We start from the raw sequence: 26116 nt of genomic DNA on the forward strand, positions 1-26116 counted from the left end.
TCTTAAAAAAAAAAAAAAGTTACATGAAGGGTACTGGTATACATTTAAATAACTGTAATAACACACTAGAGAAAAAACACCTTGAGAGGTGTTCATTGTGCTCTTCTAGGAGGCAGTTATTGCACATTCTAGTGTATAGCATTTTCAGTTCATTTTTAGCTTTTGTTGGCTAATGCTTTTCTACCCTTGTCCCTCCTTTTTATTTGCTTGTGTTCTGTGAAGTTGGAAAGCTTGTTTTCAGCCTCCCCAAGTGTTTACATTTTTATTTGGCATTTCAGCCTTTCTATAACAATGACAATATAGTCTATATGGAAGTGCCATTTAGTTCTAGATGCAGAAAAGCTTGCAGATACTTGTTCAGGGAAAGTGAAAAGTAAAGTAGCTTTTTACCCCTAGTCCAAAAAATTATCCTAAGCAAATATAGTTGTTTTTTAAAGTGTGGGAGAAATTTTCTTTTTCTCTCAAAAGTATAATAGAAATCATAGCTTAGTGGTCAATCTTAGCTAGCTTAGGTGTGAAAATTCCATTTCCTCTCATGTTGGCAATGTGGGTCTATCTCTGGCACACAGAAGAGGTCTGTTTAGCTGCCTTATGTTGGTAGATAGGGAAGACGTATCTGAAAATTGGTACTCACTCATATGTTGTTTGTGTGTGTGTGTGTGTGTGTGTGTGTGTGTGTGTGTGGTGGCTTTGTATCTTGTTTCCAGGGGACATGATGACCTTGTTGATGAAAAAAGACACTCTGACAGAAGAAGAGACTCAGTTTTATATAGCAGAAACAGTATTAGCCATAGACTCTATTCACCAACTTGGATTCATCCACAGAGACATCAAACCAGACAACCTTCTTTTGGACAGCAAGGTATGGGGGGTGTTGGCATGAATTATGCACATTTACTGATCTGAGCAGACTCTGCTTTAACACCTGCACCACTGTGATTATCCTAGTGGGGGAGCTGTGACCTCCCTTGTCATAGTTTTCTTTCTTTTTTTTTTTAACTGGTAAGTTTGCTGTCACTTCCTTTCTTTGAACGGCTTATCATGCTATAATTTGGTTGAACATTTCTCTTAAAAATAAAGGGGATTCTTGAAAATAAGAGCAAAATTGATGTAGAGGGTAATTTGAAATAAAGCCAAAGATAGTCATCTTCTCTTAGCATATAATTAACTATACTACTAATACATCATCTATCTAGAGCCCTTCTGTTGGGCAGCCTCATCAGTTTATGAGGAACCCAGCCAAGAAGCAGGAAGTGAGGCAATAATAACAAGAACCTGTAACAAAGTCCAGGTTCCAAATCGTGCTCTCTGCTTAATGAAGAGTCCTGCCCAGCCTCTTAAATGGCCTGTTTATATTTATCTTTAGACATGCAGAAAAGCTTACTTGCTTAGTTCCTAAACTTACAGGAAATTAGAAGAGAATCCCTGTGCTGCTACCTGACCTCTCTGTTCTTACCCATAATGTGAACATACTGATCTAGGAAACCCCTAAAATCCCTTTCACCTCTAAAATTCTAGAATGTTTTCTGTAGCAGATTTGTTGTCTGAACTGAATTTTCTTTTAAGGTGAAAAAAAGTACACTTATTTTCTAGGGTATTTTTCTTCTTTGCTGTCTTTTGATAACTTTCTTGCTGTCGTTGAAGAACCTGAAGTTTTTTTTCCAGGCTAGAATGCAGTGACACAATTATAGCGCACTGCAACCTAACTGTTGATCCTCCTGCTTCAGCCTCCTGAGTAGTTGGAACTATAGGTGCATGCCATTGTGCCTGGCTAATTTTTTTTTTTTTTAATTTTTAGTAGAGATGAGGTCTCATTTTTCTGCCCAGGCTGGTCTCAAACTCACTGGTTTAAGTGATCCTCCTGCCTCAGCCTCCCAAAGTCCTGAGATTACAAGTGTGAGCCACCACTTGCTTTTTTATTCATTATAATGGACAGAAGTGGAGTAGAATAGTGGACGCCTAGGGAGTGTAGCAAGGCAGGGAATATGGGAAGAGGTTGATTAAAAAAAAAAAGAGGCCGAGCTGGGTGGCTCAATGCCTATAATCCCAGCACTTTGGGAGGCCAAGGTGGTAGATCACAAGGTCAGGAGTTTGAGACCAGACTGGCCAATATGGTGAAACCCCATCTGTACTAAAAACTTGTCTGTCAGTTCAGGTTGGAGTCTGTGGCCCAGAGTGAGAACTTGTGTTGCTTTTTCTGGGCCTGCCCATGGACCAGTCAGCACACACTTTCTCCCTTCTGAAGCCAATAAAAACCCTGGACTTAGCCAGAGTCTGGCAGATGTCAGACAACCTGCTTGAGAAAGCAGCTACCTACTTTGAGTCTCCTCTCCACTGAGGGCTACAGACTTGATGGAATGACCTGCCTGCATATGGGAGAACCCACTCGGTCTCCTCTGCTCTGAGGGCTGCACACATGTCAGGACAACCTGCCTGTGGAAAGGAGCAACCCACTTCAGGTCTCCTGAGAGCTGTACTGTCACCTAATAAAGCTCCTCTTCACCTTGCTCACCCTCTAGTTGTACACGCACCTCATTCTTCCTGAATGTGGGACAGGAACTTGGGACCCGCCAAATGGTGGGGCTGAAAGAGCTGTAACACAAACAGGGCTGAGACATGTCTCCCCTGCTCGCCATGTTGCAGGCAGCAAGAAGGAGAGAAGAGCTGTGGCCCTTCTGGGAGCCCAGACCTAGGGGCTTCCTGAGCCAGGGCTGTGACACTCCCTTTGGGGTTCTGCAGTTTTTGGCATCTCCAAGCTTCCAGGCGCCACTGTATTCCCCTTGTCCAGACACAGGTGCCCCCACAGCAGAAGCCACTTGCAGTGTATCTGATCCAGCCACAGGTTTGCATGGAGCCAGCACCTGTGCCGGCGCCTGGAGCTGCCTGCCCTGCCACAGCCACCTGTGTGCCTGGTTGTGTGCAGTGGCTGGACCCCACAGTCACTCACACACCCCTCGTGCCTGTCTTACCCTTGGCAGGCGTGGGATCTGGGCAAGTAGCATGAGCCTGCCAGGCTGAGTGAGCAGAATGAGCCTAGCAGGCCTAAGCAAAACTCAGATAGAGGCACCAATGACCACAGAGGCTTCTGGCTAGCAAAGCGACACCCCAAGGATCCTGTCACAGTAGTATTTATCAAGGACTATGCAATAATATTTATTCCCTTTGTCTTTGAAACAGTTTACTCCTGGAATTTATTCCAATGGAATAAGAGGAGGAAAAGCGATATGAACAATTTTGAAAAATTTACTCCTCATTTAATAACCATTTATTAAGGTCAATCTGAATCATGCCTGGTTAGGGCTAGAAATACAGACTCTGTCCGAGGGCACTGATAATCCATGTTATATGAGAGCTAAGAATTGAAAATGGAATGTACATCCAGTATTAGGGGGATGGTGGGGTAAACAATGAAGTGTCAAGTTAATTGAATATTATGTAGACTTTCAAAGTGGTGATTTTGGCTGGGTGTGGTGGGGCATGCCAATAATCTCAACTTTAGGAGGCTAGGGTGGGAGGATCGCTTGACCCCAGGAGTTTGAGACCAGCCTGGGCAACATAGGGAAACCCTGTATCTCCAAAAAATAAAAAAAAATTAATTGGGTGTGATGGCGCACACCTGAGGTCCCAGCTACTCAGGAAGCTGAGGTGGGAGGATCACTTGAGCCTGGGAGGTCGAGGCTGCAGTGAGCCATGATCGTGCCACTGTACTCCAGCCTGGGCGACACAGCAAGACTGTGTCTCCAAAAAAAAAAAAGTTAATTTTGAAAACCATATAGAAACAGAGAGGAGTATTTGAGTTAAAGAAGTAGTAAAATAGGCCGGGCGCGGTGGCTCACGCTTGTAATCCCAGCACTTTGGGAGGCCGAGGCTGGCATATCACAAGGTCAGGAGATTGAGACCATCCCGGCCAACATGGTGAAACCCCGTCTCTACTAAAAATGCAAACATTAGCTGGGTGTGGTGGCGCATGCCTGTGGTTCCAGCTACTCGGGAGCTGAGGCAGAACAATCGCTTGAACCCAGGAGGCGGAGGTTGCAGTGAGCCGAGCTCACGCCACTGCACTCCAGCCTGGCGACAGAGGGAGACTCTGTCTCAAAAAAAAAAAAAAGAAAGAAAGAAAGAAATAGTAGTAAAATTGTCTTTAGATGCTATGGAGGGGTCAACTATGTTTCAAAATCAGTATTTGGATAAAACCAAAGATAATGATATGCAGAAAGGAAAATAGTTTTACTAGTATAATAGGATTTGGGATGTTTTTAAAAATGTTTATATGCAATTACGTGATTTTTCCTATAGTAAAAAGCAGTGTATTTTGTCTGTAAAACTATAATGGATCCTGGAAGGAGCAGAAGTTAATGTTCTGTTCTACCTCCAAGGATACTCATCCATCTATCACCTTGTTTCCTCCCCATAGGGCCATGTGAAACTTTCTGACTTTGGCCTTTGCACAGGACTGAAAAAAGCACACAGGACAGAATTTTATAGGAATCTGAACCACAGCCTCCCCAGTGATTTCAGTAAGTAGTAACGATTAAGTTAGCCTTTTCGTTTTAACTGGACCTAGAAGAGCTGTTTCCCTGATAACCAAATTATGCAGGACAGATAGGAGATTCTCACAGCCTGGGTATGTAGAGAATAAAAATACCTTCCCAGGTTTGCCTGTGATTTGTGTTGTCTGGTGAGGCAAAATGAATGAGTGCTACCAAGTTTGTGAAGGCAGATATTGAAAGGGGTCTTCTTTAGAGGTCTACTGAGAAGGTCACTGGGGATGAGTATGGGACAGGCAAGCAGTAGTAGTAGAGGAAAAACTCCTGGGACCAGCTCCAAGCTAGATTTGTCCTGGGTGCTTCTTTCCTTCATGACAGAAAGAAGTTTATGACAGTCACTTCACTTGAGCACTATGAAATCGTTGACAACTATATAGTAAAATTACAGCTCATCCTAGAAAAGCTTATGTCAAATCATGTATCATAAGTTCAGATGTCCCTGATTATATAACAGTTACTACAACTTGGAAAATTGATGGTAATTTTGAGAAATTGTGACTGTTTTAGGTCCACTTTAGGACCTTGCTTCTAGTTGAGACTGAATTCTCTGTAATTCTGATTAAGTCCTGTATCCTCTCTGGCCACTTGATTCACATGGGAGTATCTTTTACAACTCTGTCTGTATGAGTCTTTAAGTTAATGCTTTACAGCCTCTGATTTGAGCTTATCGTAAACTTACTAGGATATGTGTCATCTGGAGCTTTTGATGTATGAGTAGAAAAGAAGCAAGATTTTAGGGTCTCATATGACTTGAAAGAGCCTACTAAAAAAAGTAGTAAACATTTTGGTCTCAACTTTTGACTGCAGCTTGTATTCTCTACTTTCAGCATTCCAGAACATGAATTCCAAAAGGAAAGCAGAAACCTGGAAAAGAAATAGACGTCAGCTAGTAAGTAATATCTGTGGCTTCTGAAATGCTGCAAACCAAGTATGAATAAGTTCAAAAGATACACACATAAATTTGCATTTGACAAACACTTGCAACATATCCCTTGCTTTTAAGATTACCTAAATAGAGTGTTGTTGTTAGGTTGGTATCACCAAGAGGAATCTTTTGAAGGAGGACAGGTAATATTAGGTGGTTTTTATTGTGACATTTTCAGTGGATGACCTCATTCTGACCTCTTAACTTGGTAACAATAACTTTACTTCCTGTCCCACCTTTTCTCTATTTTTATAGTGGTAAAGAATTATATTTAAGCTGGAGATTTCTCAAAACTGAGTACAAATACCTACCTAGAGTTTTCAGGCATCAGTTCTCAAACTTTTTAAAAATTTTGATCCACTTTGGCAAGGGCAAGTCCTCAGTTCATTTGCCTCACAGTTTCTCACTTTGTGATGTAAGAAAGAACTTATTTATACAGATTGGAGAGAAATATAAGGGGAATGCTTATTACTTAATTTGTATGCATTTGACTCTGTGCCTATATAAAATTATGTCCTACAGGCTGAAAAATAAGAAACATTGTGTTTACCTTGATAGTATGTTGGAAGTTATTTAAATAGTACAAATTTACCAGTGAAATACTGCTGTCTAGGCAGAATTTATTTTTTTACCAATAGCTGATTAATTGGTTCATGTTTGAAGTATAGTGTACATGTTCCAGTGTCCAGTTACTGGAAAGTTATTGGCCAGATAATAGAAATGTGTATCACTACATTCTTAGGCTTGCTAGAAACTCATAGCAAATGAAATTGATGATGGTAGAGCCAAACTAACATTTGGTCATTAGAAAGCAGAATAGCAGCAATGGGAAACTCACTAACTTGGAATGATGGTTATGCACATGTATTATCTAGAAATGGTAGCACTTCTGTTTGTCCACATATACAGTAGTAACTTGGCAAGTTTACCAAATACTGTGTTTCAGTTAGAATTCCTAGTAAAATACTGATTTACAGTTCTCTGGAGTACCTTTAATAACATTCTTAGTAGGCCACTAAAAAGTGGATGTCAGTTACATGTGAAAATGGAAGCCTATGGGATGATTTAAGAAAGAGTCAAAGGAAAGCCTTTCATTTGTTTTGATTGATTTGAAACCTAAACTTGAGGAATCTTAAGTTTATTTAGTACAGTTAGTCACAAAACAGTCTCCTTTCCTTGGAAACTCTGCTAGTCTTTAAACTTCTACATTCTGTATGTGGTTGAAAAACGGTTTATGTATCTTGTTGAGGATTAGGGAGTATCAGGAACAAATTTGGTCAGATGCTTCTGTTATGTCTCTCCATAGAGAAGTAGTTTTCAACCTTGGCTGCACAACAAAATCACTTAGGGAACTTCAGAACATATTAATGTCCAGGTCCCACCCACAGAGATTATGATTCAGTTGGTCTGGGATGTCGTCTGGGTATCTGATTTTTAAAAGACTCTGAGTGATTCTACTGTGCAGTGAATGTTGAGATCCTCAACTGAAGAGGTTATGTCTTAAATAGTAGCTCCTGCATTGTTGAGAAACTAGTATTTATCTATATTTTGGAAACTAATAAAAGGTAAGGAATCAGTGATTTTTCTTTTCTTTCTTTTTTATTTTTATTTTTTGGGGCAGGCCAGTATTTAACCTTTAGCTACTGTGCTAACACATATTTTGGGGATAAAGCTTAAGTACCTTGCATTGTCCCTTATTTTCCAAGACACACTTTGTTCTCTTTGATATGTATCAAAGGGTCATGTCATGATTAGAGGAACTATTTCTGTAGTTCTGTAAGGAAAGCAATTTCACAGTTTTCAGGTTTGCAGTTAAATGTCATTTAATAGTTAAAAATGTTTTTGAAAATCTGAATAAACTTAAGGCCCTGATGCTATGATAAAGGTTCTTGCCTTTTTATACTTTATACAGTAGAAATGGGAAAGTGTAAATTAAGGTCATTGTCGTATTATTTCTTTTCATAACTTGAAGAAAATGAAGCCACCTCTCAGTTTTCTAAATGTTAATTAACTGTGTTACTTTGACCTTTTGTAAGTGATCCCATTCAGCTAGTACCAAGCTGAAGATTGATATTTGTTAATGCTTAATAAAAGTTTACTGCTCTAGGTTAAGCCTAACATATGTAATTGCTACCCAGCCTATTACTTTTTAGTCTATTGGAAATCACTAAAAAAGTAGAGGCTTTAGTTTCATTCCTTGGCTGCTTAAATCTTATTGTAATGTTTTAAATTGTTATTTGGTCCTGGATAACCCCCAGTAACTGATTAATATGAGTCAGCTTAAAGTTAATAAATCACAGATGTAAAAGGTAGTAGACAGATAGGCATCCCATCTTGGTCAGTTTATTTTTTTTAGGGTAGAATTTACAGAAGTGATTAGGTAGGAAATTAAATTGCTTTATTTCTCCTAAAACTCTGACACAAAATCATAAGGTTAGAACATACATGGTTGAAATGGTTATTAACAACCAACAGAGCTATTCTAGATGGTAGCTTTCATTGACATTTGAAATACCCAGACAACAAAAGGAAGAACTGGAGTACAGATTTATGAGGTTGGAGTTGGAGGACACCGTGGTGTGGAAAAAAACAAAGGTTTTGGAAGGGGGCAGTCCTTAGATTGGAAAGGCCACACCTGGTACAGACGGTGTGGTAAACAAGTCTGGTAAAATGCGAGTGAGCTTCTATGGCAGACTCTAGTTTCTGGAGTAAGAGCAATACTTTTACCTTTATAGATTTGAGCCTGCTATTTGCTATATTTTATAATACTAAGAGTTTTTTTTTTTAATGCATTGATATCTTGAAGGAGTTCTTTTCCTCTGGCAGTAGACCTCTGGTTTTATAATGGAAATCTTTGAACAAATAAGATTTGCTTAGATTTACATTCATCTTTGGTAGTGTAAACCTCATCTTTAAATTAAAGGGTATTTGTAGTTTCTTACCTCTATGATTAGAATGAAAATTCCTGGAGAGGGCCCAATCCACGTTTCAGTCTTTAAAGCTTAAAGACAAAAAGCAACACTGGCATTTGTGTTAATTAATATCAACATTTAAATATATATATTAAATATATGTACTTATATTTAATATATATATGCTTATCTATATGGAAAAAATGGACCCCTACCTTACAGTATATGCAAAAGGCAATTCTAGATGGAAAATTAAACTTAAGAAATTTTAAAGAAAATACAGGACAATATTTTTATGACCTCAAAGAAAAGAAGGATTTCTTAAGATACAAGAAGTACAGCTCATAAAGGAAAAAATTGGTTTATTTTATTACTTTAAGGAAAAAAAAACCCTTCTGAATATCAAAAGACATAAAGAAATGAAAAGACAAGCTACAGGGTAAGCTACTTTGGAATTACCTTTCAGAGTTCATGTGTACACCCTACAGTGCTGCAATTCTACCCCTAGTCGTAGGCCCTGGAGAAACTGCACATATGAACTAGGAGACATGCAGAAGAATGTTTATTGCATTTTCATAATAGCATAACACTGGGAATAACCCAGTGTCCATCCACGGGAAAACAGTTACATTCCAGAATAGAATATTTTACAGTAGTAAAAAGAATTGAACTGTAGCTATGTGTGACAGTGTGAATCAATTTTAGAAACATAAAGTTGAGAGGAAGAACCTAATAGCAGAAGTCTGTATGTAGAATGGTACCATTTTAATAAAGCTCAAAAATAACTAAGATCTCATTTAGAGATAGTTGGCAAAATTCTTTTTAAAAGCAGGAGTGACAAAACATGAAATTCAGCAAAGTGGTTAAGAAGAGAGGCAGGAGAGATGGGGAGGAGTACATGTTTAGATTTAATAATGTTTGTATTACTTGGTTCTTCAGTTGAACTCATAAGTATTCATTTTCATTGTTATGCACTATAATTTGATAATGTATGTAATTAACACATGTATGTATGTGACATATTTACTTTTGGTAACAAATACTGCTTCATTAAAAAATCACAATAAAAATAACAAGCCTCAAACTGGGAGAAGATATTTGCAATATATAAATATCTTAAACGGATTAATGTCCTGAATTCATAAAGGATTCCTATGAATCAATAAGAAAAAAGACAACACAGCTTAAAAAAACATGGACAAAGGATCTGAACAGGAATTCACAGTAAAAACCTGGATGGTTAGTTAAAATATGAATATGTGCTCAGCACTACTTGAAATCAAGGAAATGCAAATTAAAATACGATCCCAGCCATGCTGGCACATCCCTACAGTCCCAGCTACTCAGGAGGCTGAGGCAGGAGAATCCCTAATCCCTTGAGGCCAGGATTTCAAGGCTGCAGTGAGTACTCCAGCCTAGGTGACAGAGCAGGACCCCATGTCTTAAAAAGAAAAAAAAGAGATCCCATTTCATATTCATCAGATTGGTAAAAATAAAAAATAAAAAAATCCTACAAAGCCAAGTCTTGGTAAGATGTGAAGCACCAGAACCTCATCCCCACTGGGGTTGGTTTAAATAGGACTAACTACTTTGGAGGACATGGAAGATACAAGCTGAGATGGTTGTAACCCAAGACTCAGCAATACTAGTTCTAGTTTATACTCTAGAGAAATGCTTGCACAGTGCCCAAGAAGGTATTGCAATAATGTTTATTCAGTTGTTACTTGTCACAGTGAAACACTGGAAGCAGTGTAACTGTCCATTACAGAAGAATGGATAAAAACTATGGTGATTTATTTATATTACAGTATAGCATACAGCAGAGAAATTAGTGAACTAGAGCTACATAAATAAATCTCAAAACTAATATTAAGAAAAACAAGGCCAGATTTGGTGGCACATGCCTGTAATCCTAGCACTTTGGGAGGCTGAGGCGGGCAGATCACTTGAGGTCAGGAGTTCATGACCAGCCTGACTAACATGGTGAAACCCTGTGTCTACTAAAAATACAAAAAATTAGCCAGGTGTCTTGGTAGGTGCCTGTAGTAGTCCTAGCTATACAGGAGGAAGAGGCATGATAATCGCTTGAACCTGGGAGGTGGAGGTTGCAGTGAGCTGAGATCATGCCACTGCACTCCAGCCTGGGCAACAGAGCTAGACTCTGTCTCAAAACAAACAAAAAAAGGAAAACAAGTTGTATCGTTGAAGAATAATATTAGCAGTATAGTATGAAACCCTTTATTAAATGTTTAAATATTAAAGTAGTGCTATGTTATTTATGAGCATATGTATATAAGAACAGCATGGTAACTTCAGGGTAGTTTTTACTCCAGTAGGAGAGGGAGGGAGGGAATATATAAGGCAGTGCTTTGTTTCTATATTTTGTTTATTTTAAAAAGACAAATGGGCTGGATGTGGTGGCTCATGCCATCCCAGCACTTTGGGAGGCCTAGGCAGGCAGATCACAAGGTTAGGAGTTCAAGACCAGCCTAGACAAGATGGTGAAACCCCATCTCTACTAAAAATACAAAAATTAGCCGGGCATGGTGGTGGGTGCCTGAAAACCCAGCTACTCAGGAGGCTGAGGCAGGAGAATTGCTTGAACCTGGGAGGTGGAGGTTGCAGTGAGCCGAGATCGTGCCACTGCAATGGGTGACAGAGCAAGACTCTGTCTCAAAAAAAAAAAAGGAAAAGACAAATGATCTAAGTATGGCAAATTATGAATCTCTTTATTATGGGTAATGGGTCTGTATTGTATTGTCTGTTCCTTTTTTCTGTATGTTTGTAACATTTCATAATACATGTTTTAAAAGACAATACAGCCATAACTTAAAAAATTACATATTTGAAGCACATAGATTAGAGCCTTACACATGGTAAGCCCTCAAATGTTAAGCACATTAGGAGGCTTTGATTGTACTTTCTCACTTTGCAGTCCTGGTATGTTAGAGTAGAATACTGGAATGCAGAAAATATTTCTTTGGTCAGATGTGGTGGCTCACACCTATAATCCCAGCACTTTGGGAGGCTGAGGTGGGAGGATTACTTGAGCCCAGGAGTTAAAGACCAGCCTGGGCAAGATGGCAAAACACCATCTCTACAAAAAATTTTTAAAAATTAGCCAGGCATGGTGGCGGTGCACCTGTGGTCCCAGCTATGCTGGTGGCTGAGGTGTGAGGATCTCTTGAGCCTAGGAGTTCGAGGTGAGCTATGATTGTGTCACTGCACTCCAGCCTAGGCCACAAAGGGAGACCCCTCCCCCCATCTCTTAGAAAAAGAAAACCTTCCTCCAAGTACTATTTACAAAAACAATTAAGTTTGGTAAATACATATTTATAAACATTTAACTTACATGAAAACTTTAGCTTTTGATCAAAGCTTCCCTTTATGATTGTGTCAAATCAAAGAATATGTATCATGAAAAAGAGGGATGGTTTGGAGTAAGATATTTAATTTCTAAACTGGGCTCTGCCACTTAACTAGTTCTAGGGTCTTGGGCAAAGCCATTTTGAACATCAGATTATATCTGCAAAGTTAGGCTAATAAGGTCCTCCTTGGAAAAGTTTTGTCAGGATTAAATAGACTCATGTATATGAGGTAATAAATATACATTATATATGTATATATTACATGAGTATTTATGTTAAGAAGCACAGAGCCTGGTACTTAATGGGTACTCAGAAAATTTATAATACTAGTTATTATGACAGAGATGCCTTCAGCCTAGTGACTCAGGCTTTGGATATAGTTAAGAAGGGTCTCCCACCTCATTAACAAACCTTTATTGTTTATTTTGGAAAGTGCTTTGGAAAATTGAGCTTGGCATTAAGCTACTGGGCAGTGCTGCCTATTTGGTTTGGGGGTAGCTCCAGGTGGTACTCATAGCCTTTGGTTTCTAGAACAGAACTCTGGGCACCCTCCTGCCTGGCTGGGCCTCCCTGATGTGTGGTCCATGTTTCAGGCCTTCTCCACAGTAGGCACTCCTGACTACATTGCTCCTGAGGTGTTCATGCAGACCGGGTACAACAAGCTCTGTGATTGGTGGTCGCTTGGGGTGATCATGTATGAGATGCTCATCGGTAAGTTGCATGGTTTCAGAGGACTTTTTCTGTGCATCCATGACAGACTTCTACATTGATACCAGCCTCTGTTTCAATTGGCAGTGATCTAAATGCTTTCCCCCCTTGTCTTTCAAAGTGAATTGTTTTGGACAGATGACAACTCTTTCAGTCAGATGTATCCCACTGCATTCTTGGGCTTACTAGCATCCTGCAATTGCTTTGCTGATCATTTTTTATGTTTTTCTTTCTCTTATACCTTCATCTTCTCCATCTAGAAGCTCTTTTAGTCACTAGCATTTATTAAACATCCGTTGTATGCAGAGCAATTTAACTGGGCATTGCCTCACTCACTCTTCTAATTTGCTGCCCCCTTCCTCTGTTAAAGCCTTCAAATCATGGGACCCTCTGGCCTCTCTCCCTCTTACTGTATTGGTGTGTATCTCTGTATTTATGGGATGCATCTGTGGGGGTGGTCACATGCCAGTGAGCACTAGGAGATTAAGTATATCCTTGGTGGTCCCGAGTGAGTTTGTCTGACTGCATTGTCTTCAGGAACATGGGAAGGATGCCTGTGGAGGTGGGCGTACACCATGTGGCGAGCAGATGGGGTGATACGGTGTGTGTGTGTTTGTCTTCTTGCCTGTAGTTCTCAAAAAGAGGCATGGTGATCACTTTTTAAATCTTTGCTTTTTTCTTATTCAAGTTATTTGATACTTTACCCATATAAGGATATTTCTGGAATGATATTGTTTCATCTTTTCATTTCTTCTTTGGGCATGGTGATTTTCACACCTGCAACTCTATTTATGTCCTCCTTTCTTTCCAGCTCCACCTATTAGCTGACTTCCTGGTGGTACCAGAGGCATGATTTCACTTTGGATCTAGGAGTTTGGGGGAAAATGAAAAATAGGTTTAGATATTTTCTGGGATAAGTGGAAATCCTGTCTGTGTCATGAAGGGATGGCCATACAGAGTAATCCAGTAGTCATTAAAGACATACAGAATTGGGCCAGGCACAGTGGCTTATGCCTATAATCCCTGCACTTTGGGAGGTTGAGGCAGTAAGATCGCTTGAACCCAGGAGTTCAAAATGAGCCTGGTCAACATAGCAAGATACTTTCTTTACAAAAGAAAAATTTAAAAATAGCAGGCATGGTGGTGCTCATCAGTAGTCCCACCTACTGGGGAGGCTGAGGCAGGAAGATCACTTGAGCCCAGGAATTAAAAGCTGCAGTGAACCATGATTGCACCACTACACTCCAGCCTGGGTAACAGAGTGAGACCCTGTCTCAAAAAAAAAAAAAGACATGTAGAATTGTGTTAAAGAGAGTAATCTCAGTCAGATTCAAAGTTCTGGGGTGTAAAAGCTCCGAAGCTCCTTTTTTATTGCAGGCTACCCACCTTTCTGTTCTGAGACCCCTCAAGAGACATATAAGAAGGTGATGAACTGGAAAGAAACTTTGACTTTTCCTCCAGAAGTTCCCATCTCTGAGAAAGCCAAGGATCTAATTTTGAGGTATTAGAGAACATCCCTTTACCTTCTTTCCCAGCTTTTTAATATGAATGATTCCATTTTTTAAAAACTTTTGTTATCTCCTGAATCTGCCTTCTGTTTCCTCTTATTCCTCTTTAAAAGAATAAAAAGTCTGGGAATAGTGGCTCATGCCTATAATCTCAGCACTTTAGGAGGCTGAGGCAGGGGAATCACTTGAGCCCAGGAGTTTGAGACCAGCCTGGACAACACAGCAAATCCCTACCTCTAAAAAAAAAAAAAAAAAATGGCCCAGCATGATGGAACCTGTGGTCCCAGCTTGGGAGGCTGAGATGGGAGGATCACTTGAGCCCAGGAGGTTGAGGCTGCAGTGAGCCATGATTGTGCTGCTGGACTCCAGCCTGGGTGACAGAGTGAGATCCTGTCTCAAAAAAAAAAAAAGTTATTCCTTTTCTTTTCTTTTTCTGAAGAGACTACTTGAGGTGTGCTGAAAGACCTGTCTTTTCCAGATTCTGCTGTGAATGGGAACATAGAATTGGAGCTCCTGGAGTTGAGGAAATCAAAAGTAACTCTTTTTTTGAAGGCGTTGACTGGGAACATATCAGGTATATCCATATAAAAACTTTCAGAATTATTTCAGAAAGTGTGTAGTTCACTTAATAATAATTTGGAAGGATCATCATTGGCAAGCCAAGTAAGGGCAGAGAGCTTCTTAGAGATTTAGAGTCTTCCCCTGATTTTCATTCGTGTTGAAGGTTGGGCGTTGGTTTTTTTGTCAGCCATGTGTCATGGAAAACACTGAATCTTGCAGTTATTTACAAAGCGAAGTGAACTTTGGTTTCTGTGGTGGAGGGAGCATCTAGGAAGTATATTACCCTTTACCTCGAACTCAGCAACCTCTTATAGCCCACCAGCGGGACTGTTCCTACCCAAAGGGTGAAGGGTATCACAAGGACATAGAGAAGGGAGAAAGGTGTGGAGGAAAGATTGGAGGGGTGGAGGTGGAGAGGGAAAGGGAAAGTGAAAATTGTTATGATGGGCGTGGTAGACTACAGCCAGCAGCCTAGACCACCTGCTATAGTCCAGACCTTCTGATTCAGCATTCCCTGGTTATTAAATAGAAGGTGAAGAAGTTTTAATTTATTTATAATTGTGTTCTGATTTGCTTCTTGTGATTTTTTTTTTTTTTTACCTTTGCCACTTTTTTAGCCATCCTCCTTGTTGGCACCTCTAGTGAGAGAAGGGCAGAGCGCTGCACAAGGGGACACTTAGAGGTTCAGTTTCCCTTTTTAGTAGACAGGACAGGCCATTGGAGGGAGTTTCATTAACTTCAGGTTTTAATTATTGTTATCTTTCTTTCTAGCTATGAATGATTGAGTGGTTTTTTTAATCATAATTTATTTTGTTTGGATACAGTCAGTTGGCTTGGTTGGTCAGTGTTTGTAAGTTTTTCAGAGAAAATAAATGCTGCCTGCCAGTGAATAGTCTGATCATGTCAGACCATGGGTCTTTTTTGGAGAAAAACTTGATTGGCATGATCCATATGATTATTAACTTAGTAATTTTTGGCATGTATATTCTTGGCAGAGAGAGACCTGCTGCAATATCTATTGAAATCAAAAGCATTGATGATACCTCAAACTTCGATGAGTTTCCAGAATCTGATATTCTTAAGCCAACAGGTAACACCACCACCATTGTCTCCTGCTGCCTTATAAGCACATTATTTACCCCCAATTTTGGGATGATGTTTACAAATCAGGGTATTGAACATGGAGAGAAACTTCAGTTCTTCAGGTTCTTTGTAAGTACTTTTCCAGTTCTAGTGCTGGGTAGTGGTGAAATGTTGGTGAATGGAAAATGAATATCAGCTCCTGTGTTTAGACTGCTCCACTGGGTGGGTAAGTCACAAAAATCTGTTCTTTTGTTATTTACTAAGTGTTAGGTAATCTGAAATGACAGGAATGGGAAAATAAAACATTAAAAATACTCGTGAAGAAATACGAGATTTAAAGAACATGAGCAAGAAAATGTAAAAAATTCGTAGAGTGAAATAAGCTTTCCCAATTAGAAACTGGTATGTTCTTCTGAGCGCTGTCTTCAGCACCGTGAATAGTCCATTGGAGGTAAGGCAGTGAATCAACTCTCACATCTATTTCTTTCCCAGTGGCCACAAGTAATCACCCTGAGACCGACTACAAGAACAAAGACTGGGTCTTCATCAATTACACATACAAGCGCTTTGAGGGTCTGACTGCAAGGGGGGCAATACCTTCCTACATGAAAGCAGCAAAATAGTACTGTTGCCACAGAATCCTGCATGGAGCAGAGTTCTTTGTACAACATCTTGCTTTTCCTCTCACACTCTTGAAGAGCTTCCGAGAAGTTGAAGTAACCCACCAATATGTCATAGTAAAGTCTCCTGAAATGTGATAATAAGAGAATTTTCTTCCGTAATCCATCTGAAAACTTGTTAACAAAGACAACCATATCTACTACATCGGCCATAAACAGCTTTCCTGCTTCTTCTGAAGCATCATGAGCCAATTCAGTAGGTGTTTTCAAAACAACTTGAGTTTTCCTAAGTTCATCAGAATGAAGGGGAAAAACAGCCATCATCCAACATTATTGAGATTGTCGTGTATAGTCATCAAAAATCAGCCAGTTCCTATGATTTTGTGACATGCTGTCTGCCAAGCCCACCAAGTATTTCTTTTTCCTTTATAGCTAAAAGTCCCATAGTACTAAGGAAATAAAGCAATAATGATAGTCTCAGCAGCCAGTATCCTGGCTGAAGGAAATGATCCGCCATCCTGAGGGTGGTGATGGAAGTTTCTACCCATACCTCAGCCTCAGGAGAGTGGCTTATAGCCTCCATTCATGGTGCACTTTATTTATGGTACTAAGATAAAGACTGTCAGTGCATTGATTTATCTCCTCTCTGCCCCCAGTATAAAATACCCATGCTGCTTTTCTGAGTGTTGATGGGGGTTACCAGCTTGATCCATTGTTGCTCTTAGAAGGCCCAGAAAGCCTTTGGGCATTGCCAAGGAATCCCGGATCATGTGGAAAATCCTCTTTCTCTTCACGGCTGTACCAGAAAACCCCTAAAACAGATGTTGCCGTGGACCAGCAATACCTGCAAGTGCTGCCAATGGGAACTCAGTTTATTCCTTGGGAGCCTAACAAGGAGAACCCAGGCAGACGCAGGAGGCCTGGAATCCTCTTGGCTAAGGTGCTCTTCCTGTTCTGCAAGGTCTCCAGAACCTCTTTGGAAATGGTCAAGGAACCAGCTCAATAGAAGTACAGAGCCAGCTGACAAGTCCTTGTAAAGTTCACTCCTCAGTCCTTGGTGCAACCATGTTTTGTCTCTTCTCTCGGTGTTTCTTCTCTCCCAACTTCAGCCATTTTGCCTTGGAATCATGATTACAGTTTTTTCCTTTGCAGATGCCTTCCTGGAGGATACTCCTTCCCACCCTAAACGGTTGCCTGCAAGTTAGGTGGATTGGGTCTCTCTGCTGTGGCGTTTTCTCATAAGAGACTCTGAATTTTAGCACAAAGTGCCTTCTGTTTCACAGCTGCCACCACCTTTAGAGAAATTTTGTCAGAAAAACGTGGAGGCTCCATATTAATGCATTATTACTTGTTTAAAAAATTTTTGATAACTCTTAAAGCATCATTTGCACCTGTGTGGGAATTTTGCCTATTGCAGAGCATTGTGGCCGAGCTGCAGCTGGGAGCCTGCTTTCTGCCAGTCTTGAGGTTGTGACGATCAGCTTTGAAAGGAAAGTATCTCCTAGCTTAGCCATTCAGAAAAGAAAAATGGAGTATCGGAGTTGCAGTTGTCAGTGAAACTGCTTTGGGTTTTAACCTCTTAGAGGAAGAAAAAAGGTTAGGGAAGTCTCAACTCTTGGATGAAGATGATGTGTTTGCCTCTCAATCTTTCATTCATAGCCTGCTAGTGAAAAGGAAGTAAATGAGATTCTTCTGTGTAACTTTGTAGTCTCTTTGTATTACCAAATAGTTGGGGTGTTGACTCCTGTGTGTTTTGCAAGAATGTGTGGTAAGCCTGGGTAAAGAGAAGTAACTTCAGTGTTAGGAGAGTCTTTTTGTTGGGGAGTGGCAGGGGATGATTTATTTTATGGGAAAATGCCCACATTTTAACTTTTAAACTTCTGAATAAACTGTGTGAAAACAGTAGTGGAAATCTGTGGTCTGATGTATTAAACTGATAAGAACAGATACTGCATTTGATCTTAGCAAAAAGGCTGAGAAGGGATTGTGGTGTGATTTAAAGCAAATAGTGGCTTATAACTTAAGAGGCAGAGTGCTCGTGGCTGTTTTTAACCCCTTTGTCCACAAACTATTAGAATGCCTAATTTTAAGTGTTAATTTCGAAACTGTATCACCATCTTCATGCAAAGTGCTTATCCATCTCAGGGAAGCTGGGACTGACTTTTGTTCTTAGGGAGCTAGTCTCTGGAATCACTGTCCGTATGAAGAGACTTCTCTTGCCCCCACTTCATGCGCTTCTTCCACTTACCTCTGTGTTGCAGGGCAGTGGGCCCTCCCCTCACAGTATGGCCAAGGACGCATCCTGACAAAAGTGCTGTCAGCTGGTGGACCTTTTGTACAGCTCTTTACAGCCCAGCCCCATTTTTTCCCAGCCTGCAGTCAACCAGGAATCTCATGAGCTCATAAGATGGAATTGTTTAGCTCTCTTGTGTCCATCAGAACAGGCTTCTGTCTCTGAAATGTTGTTTACTGGAGGAGTCCCATGTGTCCCACTTGTTAACCCCTCTTCTGGGTAGGGAAAAACACCTCAGAGTCAAGAAGGGAGGGGCAGAGACCAGCTACAGTAGAAACAGCAGGCAGAGGAAGCTAAATGCAGCCAGAATGGGTGATGTCTTTCTAAGGGGTATGAATCCCAAGAAACACGTTGGGCAACACTGGCTTAGTGTTGATCCTGTTCACAGAAATTCTGTTTCCTACTCTCGTTGCAGGAGTTAGGAAATAATATATAACTGTACTGCATACTAAAATGAAGCCATCCCCATATCATGCAGTCTCCCAGTTCAGGAATGTGTCACAATTGTCTTTAGTACCTGTTTCTTTTTAGGTGGCTTGATTAATTGGCATTTATTTAGTACCCCTTCTGCCACATCTAAATTACCTACACTGCTTTTCTGAGTGTTGATGGGTAGCTACCAGCTTGATCCATTGTTGCTCTTAGAATTACTTTCAGAGGGCTGGGCATGATGGCTCACGCTTTAATCCTCGCACTTTGGGAGGCTGAAGTAAGTGGATTGCTTGAGCCCAGTTAGTTCAAGAACAACCTGGGCAACATGGCAAAACCCTCTCTCTACCAAAAATACAAAAAAAAATTAGCATGGTGGCACATGTCTATAGTCCCAGCTGCTCAGGAGCCTGAGGTGGGAGAATCACTTGAGCCTGGGAGGTGGAGGTTGTGGGGAGCTGAGATTGTGTCACTGCACTCCAGCCTGAGACTCTGTCTCAAAAAAACCCAAAAAATGTCAAAAGTAAGATTCACATGAATTCTTTCAGGATTATACTCAGGTTCTGCAAAACAGATTGCCAATTTCAAAACTCATTTATATGGCCTAATAGGAGTTCCCTCCTCTCATCAGTTGATAATGCTCTTTGTCGGGATTATTTCCTTGGAAAGCACTTTTTTAGATCGCCTAGTCCTGGTTCTCCTGGGCTCCTGCGTAATCCAAGTGGTGTTTTTAACGAACTCAGAAGGATTCAGTGAATATTTTCATTTCCTACATAGCGTATTTACCTGGGATGACCCACCAAAGCCATCACTGACAAAAACAGCCTTTGTGATGCTTTTTCACGCACATTTCCAGAGAAAAACACCTTGCCCAAGCAACATTCAAGCGTCTGTGACGTACAGACTCGATTCCAGGCAGTCTGGTGAGGCAACAGGGAGCTGACCGTGGTTCTGAATTGCAGATCAATTTGAGAGAATTCCCACCAAGTGGCTTAATGGAATGTAGCAGCATCTTACTACATTAGTGTCGATGTGACGGTGCTGACAAGCCAACCTAGAGTTGTGAGTAGCTTAGTGAAGCTTCCCAGAGATGTTTTTATTTAGGCAGCAGTGATTTGGCAGAAGGGAAAAAGTAAGCAGTGCAGGGTTTTATAGGCTGGTGGGTATGCTCCTGTGTTGGGGAGGCATGGATCTGTGAATAGGTACTACTTCGTGAAAAGCATAAGGAACACCCTGCAGTCACTTTTACTTCATTTCCCACCTCCCCACTTTAATCTATGCTGGTCTAGTTTCTGCCGTGTCTGTGAAATGTTAGTATTTACTAACTGTCCTCTGTGTAAAACATGCTCGTATTTATATCACTCCTCTGGTCACTGGTGTTCTGCTATATCCATTGGGTTCCCTTCAGTCCTCATTTTGATCTGCTGCATTCACACTGTTAACCTCTAAAACAAACTCTCCTCACATCTCCCTGACTTCCTTCTTACTAGTTCCTCTGCCTGCCACTTAATTGTTGGTGCTGGTGCCTTTGCCCTCTTCAGTCATGTGAGCTCTTGGTGATCTTCACCATACTGTGGCTTCAACTACCACTTTGGTAGTGAGGTCTTCAAAGACCCATCTACTTTTTTGAGACGGATTCTCACTCTGTCGCCCAGGCTGGAGTACAGTGGCGCAATCTCAGCTTACTGCAGCTTCCGCCTCATGGGTTCAAGCAATTCTTCTGCCTCAGCCTCCCGAGTACCTGGGACTACAAGCATGTGCCACCATGCCTATCTAGTTTTTCTATTTTTAGTAGAGATGGGTTTTCGCCATGTTGGCTAGGCTGGTCTTAAACTCCTGACCTCAAGTGATCCACCCGCTTTGACCTCCCAAAGTGCTGGGATTACAGGCATGAGTCACAGCCACCGTGCCCGGCCCAACATCTTGATTTCTAATTTTACTTTCTGCTAAAAAAACAGACACACAAATGATAATATTTTATTATAGAAAAGGCATCCCAAATATAGGATTTCATAAACACTGGTAGATGAACAAGTGCAATTTTAAAAGTAAATACAAAGTAAAGAGGCAAAACCTACAAGCATCTTGCCTTTAGGAGGAAATGTAATGTTCTCCTGCACAAGTGAACCCATCCGGAACACAAATGTGGCTCCATCTCCCATGAAGGCATCAGATTTGCTTTCTGAGCTCAGTATGCCCATTTCAACAACTGCAAAGTGATGGCAACAAGTGGCATTGAATATATATTACAAACCCTTGACTTAAAATGTTTTTTGAGACAGGGTCTTGCTCTGTCATCCAGGCTGGAGTGCAGTGGCGTGATTATGGCTGACTGCAGCCTCATCCTCCTGGGCTCAAGCAATTATTCTGCCTCAGCTTCTTGAGTAGCTGGGACTACAGGTATGCATCACCATGCCTGGCTATTTTTTTGTTGCCCAGGCCAGCCTCAAACTCTTGGCCTCAAGTGATCCTCCCACCTTGGCCTCCCAAAGTGCTGGTATTACAACCATGAGCCACTGCACCCAGCCAAAATCCTTGATTTTTTTTTTTTTTTTTTTTTTTTTGAGATAATCTTGCTCTATTGCCCAGGCTGGAGTACAATGGTGCAATCTCAGCTCACTGCAACCTCCACCTCCCAGGTTCAAGTGATTCTCCTGCCTCAGCCTCCTGAGCAGCTGGGACTATAGGTGCCTGGCACCACAACCAGCTAACTTTTTGTTTTTTTAGTAGATGGGGTTTCACCATGTCGGCCAGGCTGCTTTTTTTTTTTTTTTGAGACAGAATCTTACTCTGTCACCAGGCGCCAGGCTGGAGTGCAGTGGCACTATCTCGGCTCACTGCAACCTCTGCCTCCCAGGTTCAAGCAATTCTCCTGCCTCAGTCTCCTGAGTAGCTGGGACTACAGGCACGCGCCATCATGCCCAGCTAATTTTTTGTATTTTTTTAGTAGAGACGGGGTTTCATCATGTTGGCCGGGATGGTCTCGATCTCTTGACCTTGTGATCTGCCTGCCTCGGCCTCCCAAAGCGCTGGGGTTACAGGCGTGAGCCACCGTGCCCGGCCCAGGCTGCTCTTAAACTCCTGATCTTAAGTGATCTGCCCACCTCGGCCTCCCAAAGTGCTGGGATTACAGGCGTGAGCCACTGCACCTGGCCAAAAACCCTTGAGTTTTAGCTTTGATTGACACTTTATTTAAAAAAAAAAAAAAATCCTCCATGTTTCACTTTAAGAGTTTACATTAAAGCCTGTGGTCTGAATATTTGTTTTACTTAGAGGGGGACCCTTGGGACACTACCTGCAAACACATCTAAACTTCTTGGGCTTATTCCACAGTATTTTCATAGACCAGTATATATTAGACATCATACTGTTCTCTTGGGATTTAGAGTAGTACTGGCTACTGCATATTGTGCAGTAAATGTAGCTTACTTTCTTATCCTTTTTGCTGCCATTCTTTCAAATATTTTTCCAGGGCTTAGCTTAGGAGAAACCATTAAATGATCTGACACATTTTAACACTGTCCTCTTGCCCTCCCTCCAACTCCTGAATGGCAAATGTTTCCTCATCGACCCTGCATGACATGCGGCAGATGCAAACTCAAGATTCTAAACCTCAGATTCAAGTTAATCATGGCTTGCTGAGACGCTCTGAGTAAGGTACTCTGGCTAAAACTATCTTCTTATGAAAATGTTTCTGTATAAACAGCCTGGCTTGCTTACTTAGGCACTTAGAAGAAAACACCAAACCCAAGTTCTACCTTTTTAAAATTAGAAATGCCTCTTGCCCATCTGGTCAGTAACCAACTCTGAAGGGGGTGACCTCAACCCAGCCCTTGTTTCTGTGAGGTCTGAGAGGTCCTGCTTTTTGTCCTGTCCCGGGAATGAAGCAGGCTTGGGTGAGCTCCAGGTGGAGGGTGGTGGGAGGGGCATAGAAATAAACCTTCCTCTCCATCAGAAGGAACCTGTGGTCCCAGCTTTTCCTTTAGTCACTACCACCTCGTGACTAGAAGACCTGCCTTCACAGATTTCCAGCTTACTGAAACCCCACAGGTTGAGGCCAAATGCATATTAACCTAAGTTTGGGGAAAAAGGACTTCAGTCTTGAAAGCCTGAGCAAAGTAAAGGGTTACACAGAACAGTATCAAGTACATACATGCCATACTTCCTCTGTTTTTTTCCCCTAAGGAAGAACTAGTTTTCATTTTTAAATGTTAGCTGTGGCATGTTTACACTTAAATGTTAACAATACATAAGCTGTATAACAGAATTTACACATACTTATGGAATATACAAACACTAGACAATTCAAATTTCCTTTGTAATGGCATGGAAGTCTTCTGAGAAGCAGAAAGGAAGCACCATTTAACAATTATCTGGGCTAGTCAACTGGTAGTGGGTATAAATGTGGTACTGGTCAGGTCAGGGCCAAACCTGACCTCAAATATGAACCATTAGTTTCATAGAAATAAAACTACCTTCTAGCTACAAATAATCCTAACCCTTAATCCAGGCCATCAGCCTTGCAAATGGATGCCAATGGTTGTCATGTGGGGGATAGCTCAACTTAACTGCTTACTACTTCCTAGTGAAGAACAGAGCATTTATTCCCACTGTGATGCTAGTCACGTAAGAGACATAAGAACGCTCTTCTTCAATCCTGGAAAGAGCTTTCGACATCTACCCAGCTTTTATCTTTGGATGATTATAACTGGGACAGTCATTAAATGGAATCAAGTAGCCTCTCTTACACAGGGTAAGCATCCCAAATCCAAAAATTTGAAATCTGAAATGCTCCAAAATCCAGTTTTTTGAGTGCCGACATGATGTTCAAAACTTTTCAGATTTGGGGTGTTCAGCTGTTAAGTATTCTGCAAATATTCCAAAATCTGAAAAATACCTGAAACCTGAAACATTTCTGGTCCCAAGCATTTTGGGTAAGATACTCAACCTGTATTCCAGTCAGCTTCTACCACAAACTGGGGGATAATCCCAAAATATTTATATTTGGCTCTGGACTCTAAATTTAACCATACTATGAATAGCCATGGAGAAGAGGAAGGTGGTTCAGCACTGTGGGGGCTGGGGAGGGCGATCTGGGTGAGCATGCACTGATAACAGAGCTGACAGATCAAATAAAATGACTGGGCTTAATTTCCCTTCAACTCAGTCTTCCTCTTGGGATGACATTGGTATAATTTTCTTACCCAGTGTGTGAGCAGCTATTAGGCTATTTCAAGAACCAAAATACACAGATATCCAAAAATCCCATGGTATGAAAATACGCAGAGAAAAATCCTGCACCAGGACAGGGACTGTGCAGATGATGCTTCCCACCCAGCTTCACTCCAAACACCTCTTGCTGGCACTCAGTTCTAAGTCTTCCTATTGAGAAACTGAGCACTTGTGAGACATTTCTGCCGTCATCTTGAAAGCCTTTAAGCCACTCTAAGGTCTCCTAGCCACATCCACAGCAATGTGCTGCCCCAGAGTGTCAAGACCTGTGGTTTCACAACAGACTCCAAGCCAGGATAATCCAATTGGCCTGATTTGGAGAGGTTCTTCTACTTGAGTTGTTTCATTCCAAATGAATCATCAAATTGTTTAGATTCCAAAACCCTGAAGCTAAAAAGATCTCATCAACATTGTTATTCCATTATCCTTCCTGCCAAAGAATCTGTGTGGTTTTGAATTTTTCATTGCATTAATGAGAAATCTGAATTTAAGCTCTTGAGAATTTCCTTTTGGACATTCTGAATGGGAGCCTATAGTTCTTTCCAGATGCAATTTGGGTGCAGAGGCCTCCAAGAATGGCATCTTGATTAACCTCTAATGAGCATTTGGTGCCTGCTTTTAGAAGTTAGAGATTGTCACCTTTTAAGTTTGGTCCCTTTGCTACTAAGCAATTTGCCTGGTATAAAACAAAAACAAAACCCAAGAACAGAGTAAAAAGGATGAGGACTGCTTTGCTAAACACGAGGCAACAGGAGTCTTGACTTCCTTTCCTGCTTTTGCAGTTACACAAAGACTCAGTGAACAGCACCAGACCCAAATTTTTCAAGTTACCAGGGCTTCTGCAAAGATGGTAGCTAATTCACCAGTGAGTACTTCATCCCCTGCCAGATGCAGACTTACTGAAAGGACAAATGTTAATTATGGGAGAAAGGAAAAGGATAGGGGAGAAGTATGTCTTCTACTCAGGGTGAGACAAATCATGAGGGAGGGCTGGCTGCAGGCATCTCAGGTGAGATGGGCTCTGACAAGGGGTAGACCCACAGCTGGCCCTAATCCTGAAAGTCATTAGAAGCCATCTGAGAAAGTGGGGCATTTAGCCGGTCAAGTTCATCCACCTGTGGTGGGTGATGCATTAATATCTCCTGGTCCTCCAAGACATCTTCTCCAGCAGCTACCAGATTCGTGAGGGATTTGCTTCGAACACACTGAAAATCCACATGGCGACTCTTTCCTTCTTCTTTTTCCCATGACATCTGGATGAAGGGGCGTTGTACATAATTATAGATGACTTCAGACCGGCCGCCAGGTCTTCTCTTAATTTTTTCTTTACAGGTAGGGTAACCTGCAACGGAAAAAGGCCATTCTCATGATTGACAAATTGTGCTCACTCTGGTGTCCATATTTTCTCCTTCCTAACCACATCAGTTTTCTCCCAAAATCATAGCCTGAAAAATATGTGAGAAGCGACTAGTCCCTGCTCCATGCTCTCAGCCCCAAGCACCTATATGTTCACATCCTTGCTGCTCAGATTAGTAGGTCTTGTCCTTAGAAGGGACTAACTGAGGGGTAACAAGAATTCTATCCCTTCTAATGGAAAGAGGAGAGAAGCCTCTTACTAGTTCAGGAACCTGCTGTTGCTGGTAACAATACCATGGAACAAAAATCCTCCTGAGGCATAGCTACTCTAGTCCTCTGAATTCTGTTGCACAGAGGACATACTATATGAGAAACAGTTAAGGAAATGTGGGATGTTTAGCCTAAAGAAAAAACAGAGATGCTGCCTAAAATATGTGAAAGGCTGTCACATTGAAATAGGAGAAATAGTCAAAGTAGCTTCAGAGGCTATTAATTAGAAGACAAGCAGGAGAGGGAGGTAGTTATCTATTAAGTATGTATGGCAGAATGTTCTAATGGTAAAATAGCTCAATGG

At 41.1% G+C, this 26116-nt stretch overlaps 2 protein-coding genes and 1 pseudogene across 5 annotated transcripts in view; 1 reads left to right on the forward strand and 2 right to left on the reverse strand.

Moving 5' to 3' along the window:
- STK38 (serine/threonine kinase 38) overlaps nucleotides 1-18137 on the forward strand; it is a 51485-nt gene extending 33348 nt beyond the window's left edge. For both annotated transcript variants that reach the window (XM_064361116.1, XM_012461567.3), the window contains exons 7-14: nucleotides 708-862; nucleotides 4415-4517; nucleotides 5375-5436; nucleotides 12346-12463; nucleotides 13838-13961; nucleotides 14447-14542; nucleotides 15525-15619; nucleotides 16105-18137. In XM_064361116.1, coding sequence (XP_064217186.1) covers nucleotides 708-862; nucleotides 4415-4517; nucleotides 5375-5436; nucleotides 12346-12463; nucleotides 13838-13961; nucleotides 14447-14542; nucleotides 15525-15619; nucleotides 16105-16235 — 884 coding nt within the window. In that variant the 3' untranslated portion in view covers nucleotides 16236-18137. The remainder of the gene's footprint in view (nucleotides 1-707; nucleotides 863-4414; nucleotides 4518-5374; nucleotides 5437-12345; nucleotides 12464-13837; nucleotides 13962-14446; nucleotides 14543-15524; nucleotides 15620-16104) is intronic.
- On the reverse strand, nucleotides 18062-18217 carry LOC135268412 (U2 spliceosomal RNA; annotated as a pseudogene).
- A 2698-nt stretch (nucleotides 18218-20915) lies between these two features.
- The window catches only part of KCTD20 (potassium channel tetramerization domain containing 20), a 38672-nt gene continuing 33471 nt past the window's right edge, over nucleotides 20916-26116 (reverse strand). For all 3 annotated transcript variants that reach the window (XM_012461570.3, XM_012461571.3, XM_021665616.2), the window contains one exon: nucleotides 20916-25528. In XM_012461570.3, the coding sequence (XP_012316993.2) occupies nucleotides 25236-25528 (293 nt within the window). In that variant the 3' untranslated portion in view covers nucleotides 20916-25235. The remainder of the gene's footprint in view (nucleotides 25529-26116) is intronic.

Source organism: Aotus nancymaae, unplaced genomic scaffold, assembly GCF_030222135.1.
Source record: "Aotus nancymaae isolate 86718 unplaced genomic scaffold, 86718_ANA_hifiasm-v0.15.2.pri h1tg000040l, whole genome shotgun sequence".
Lineage (NCBI taxonomy): Eukaryota > Metazoa > Chordata > Mammalia > Primates > Aotidae > Aotus > Aotus nancymaae.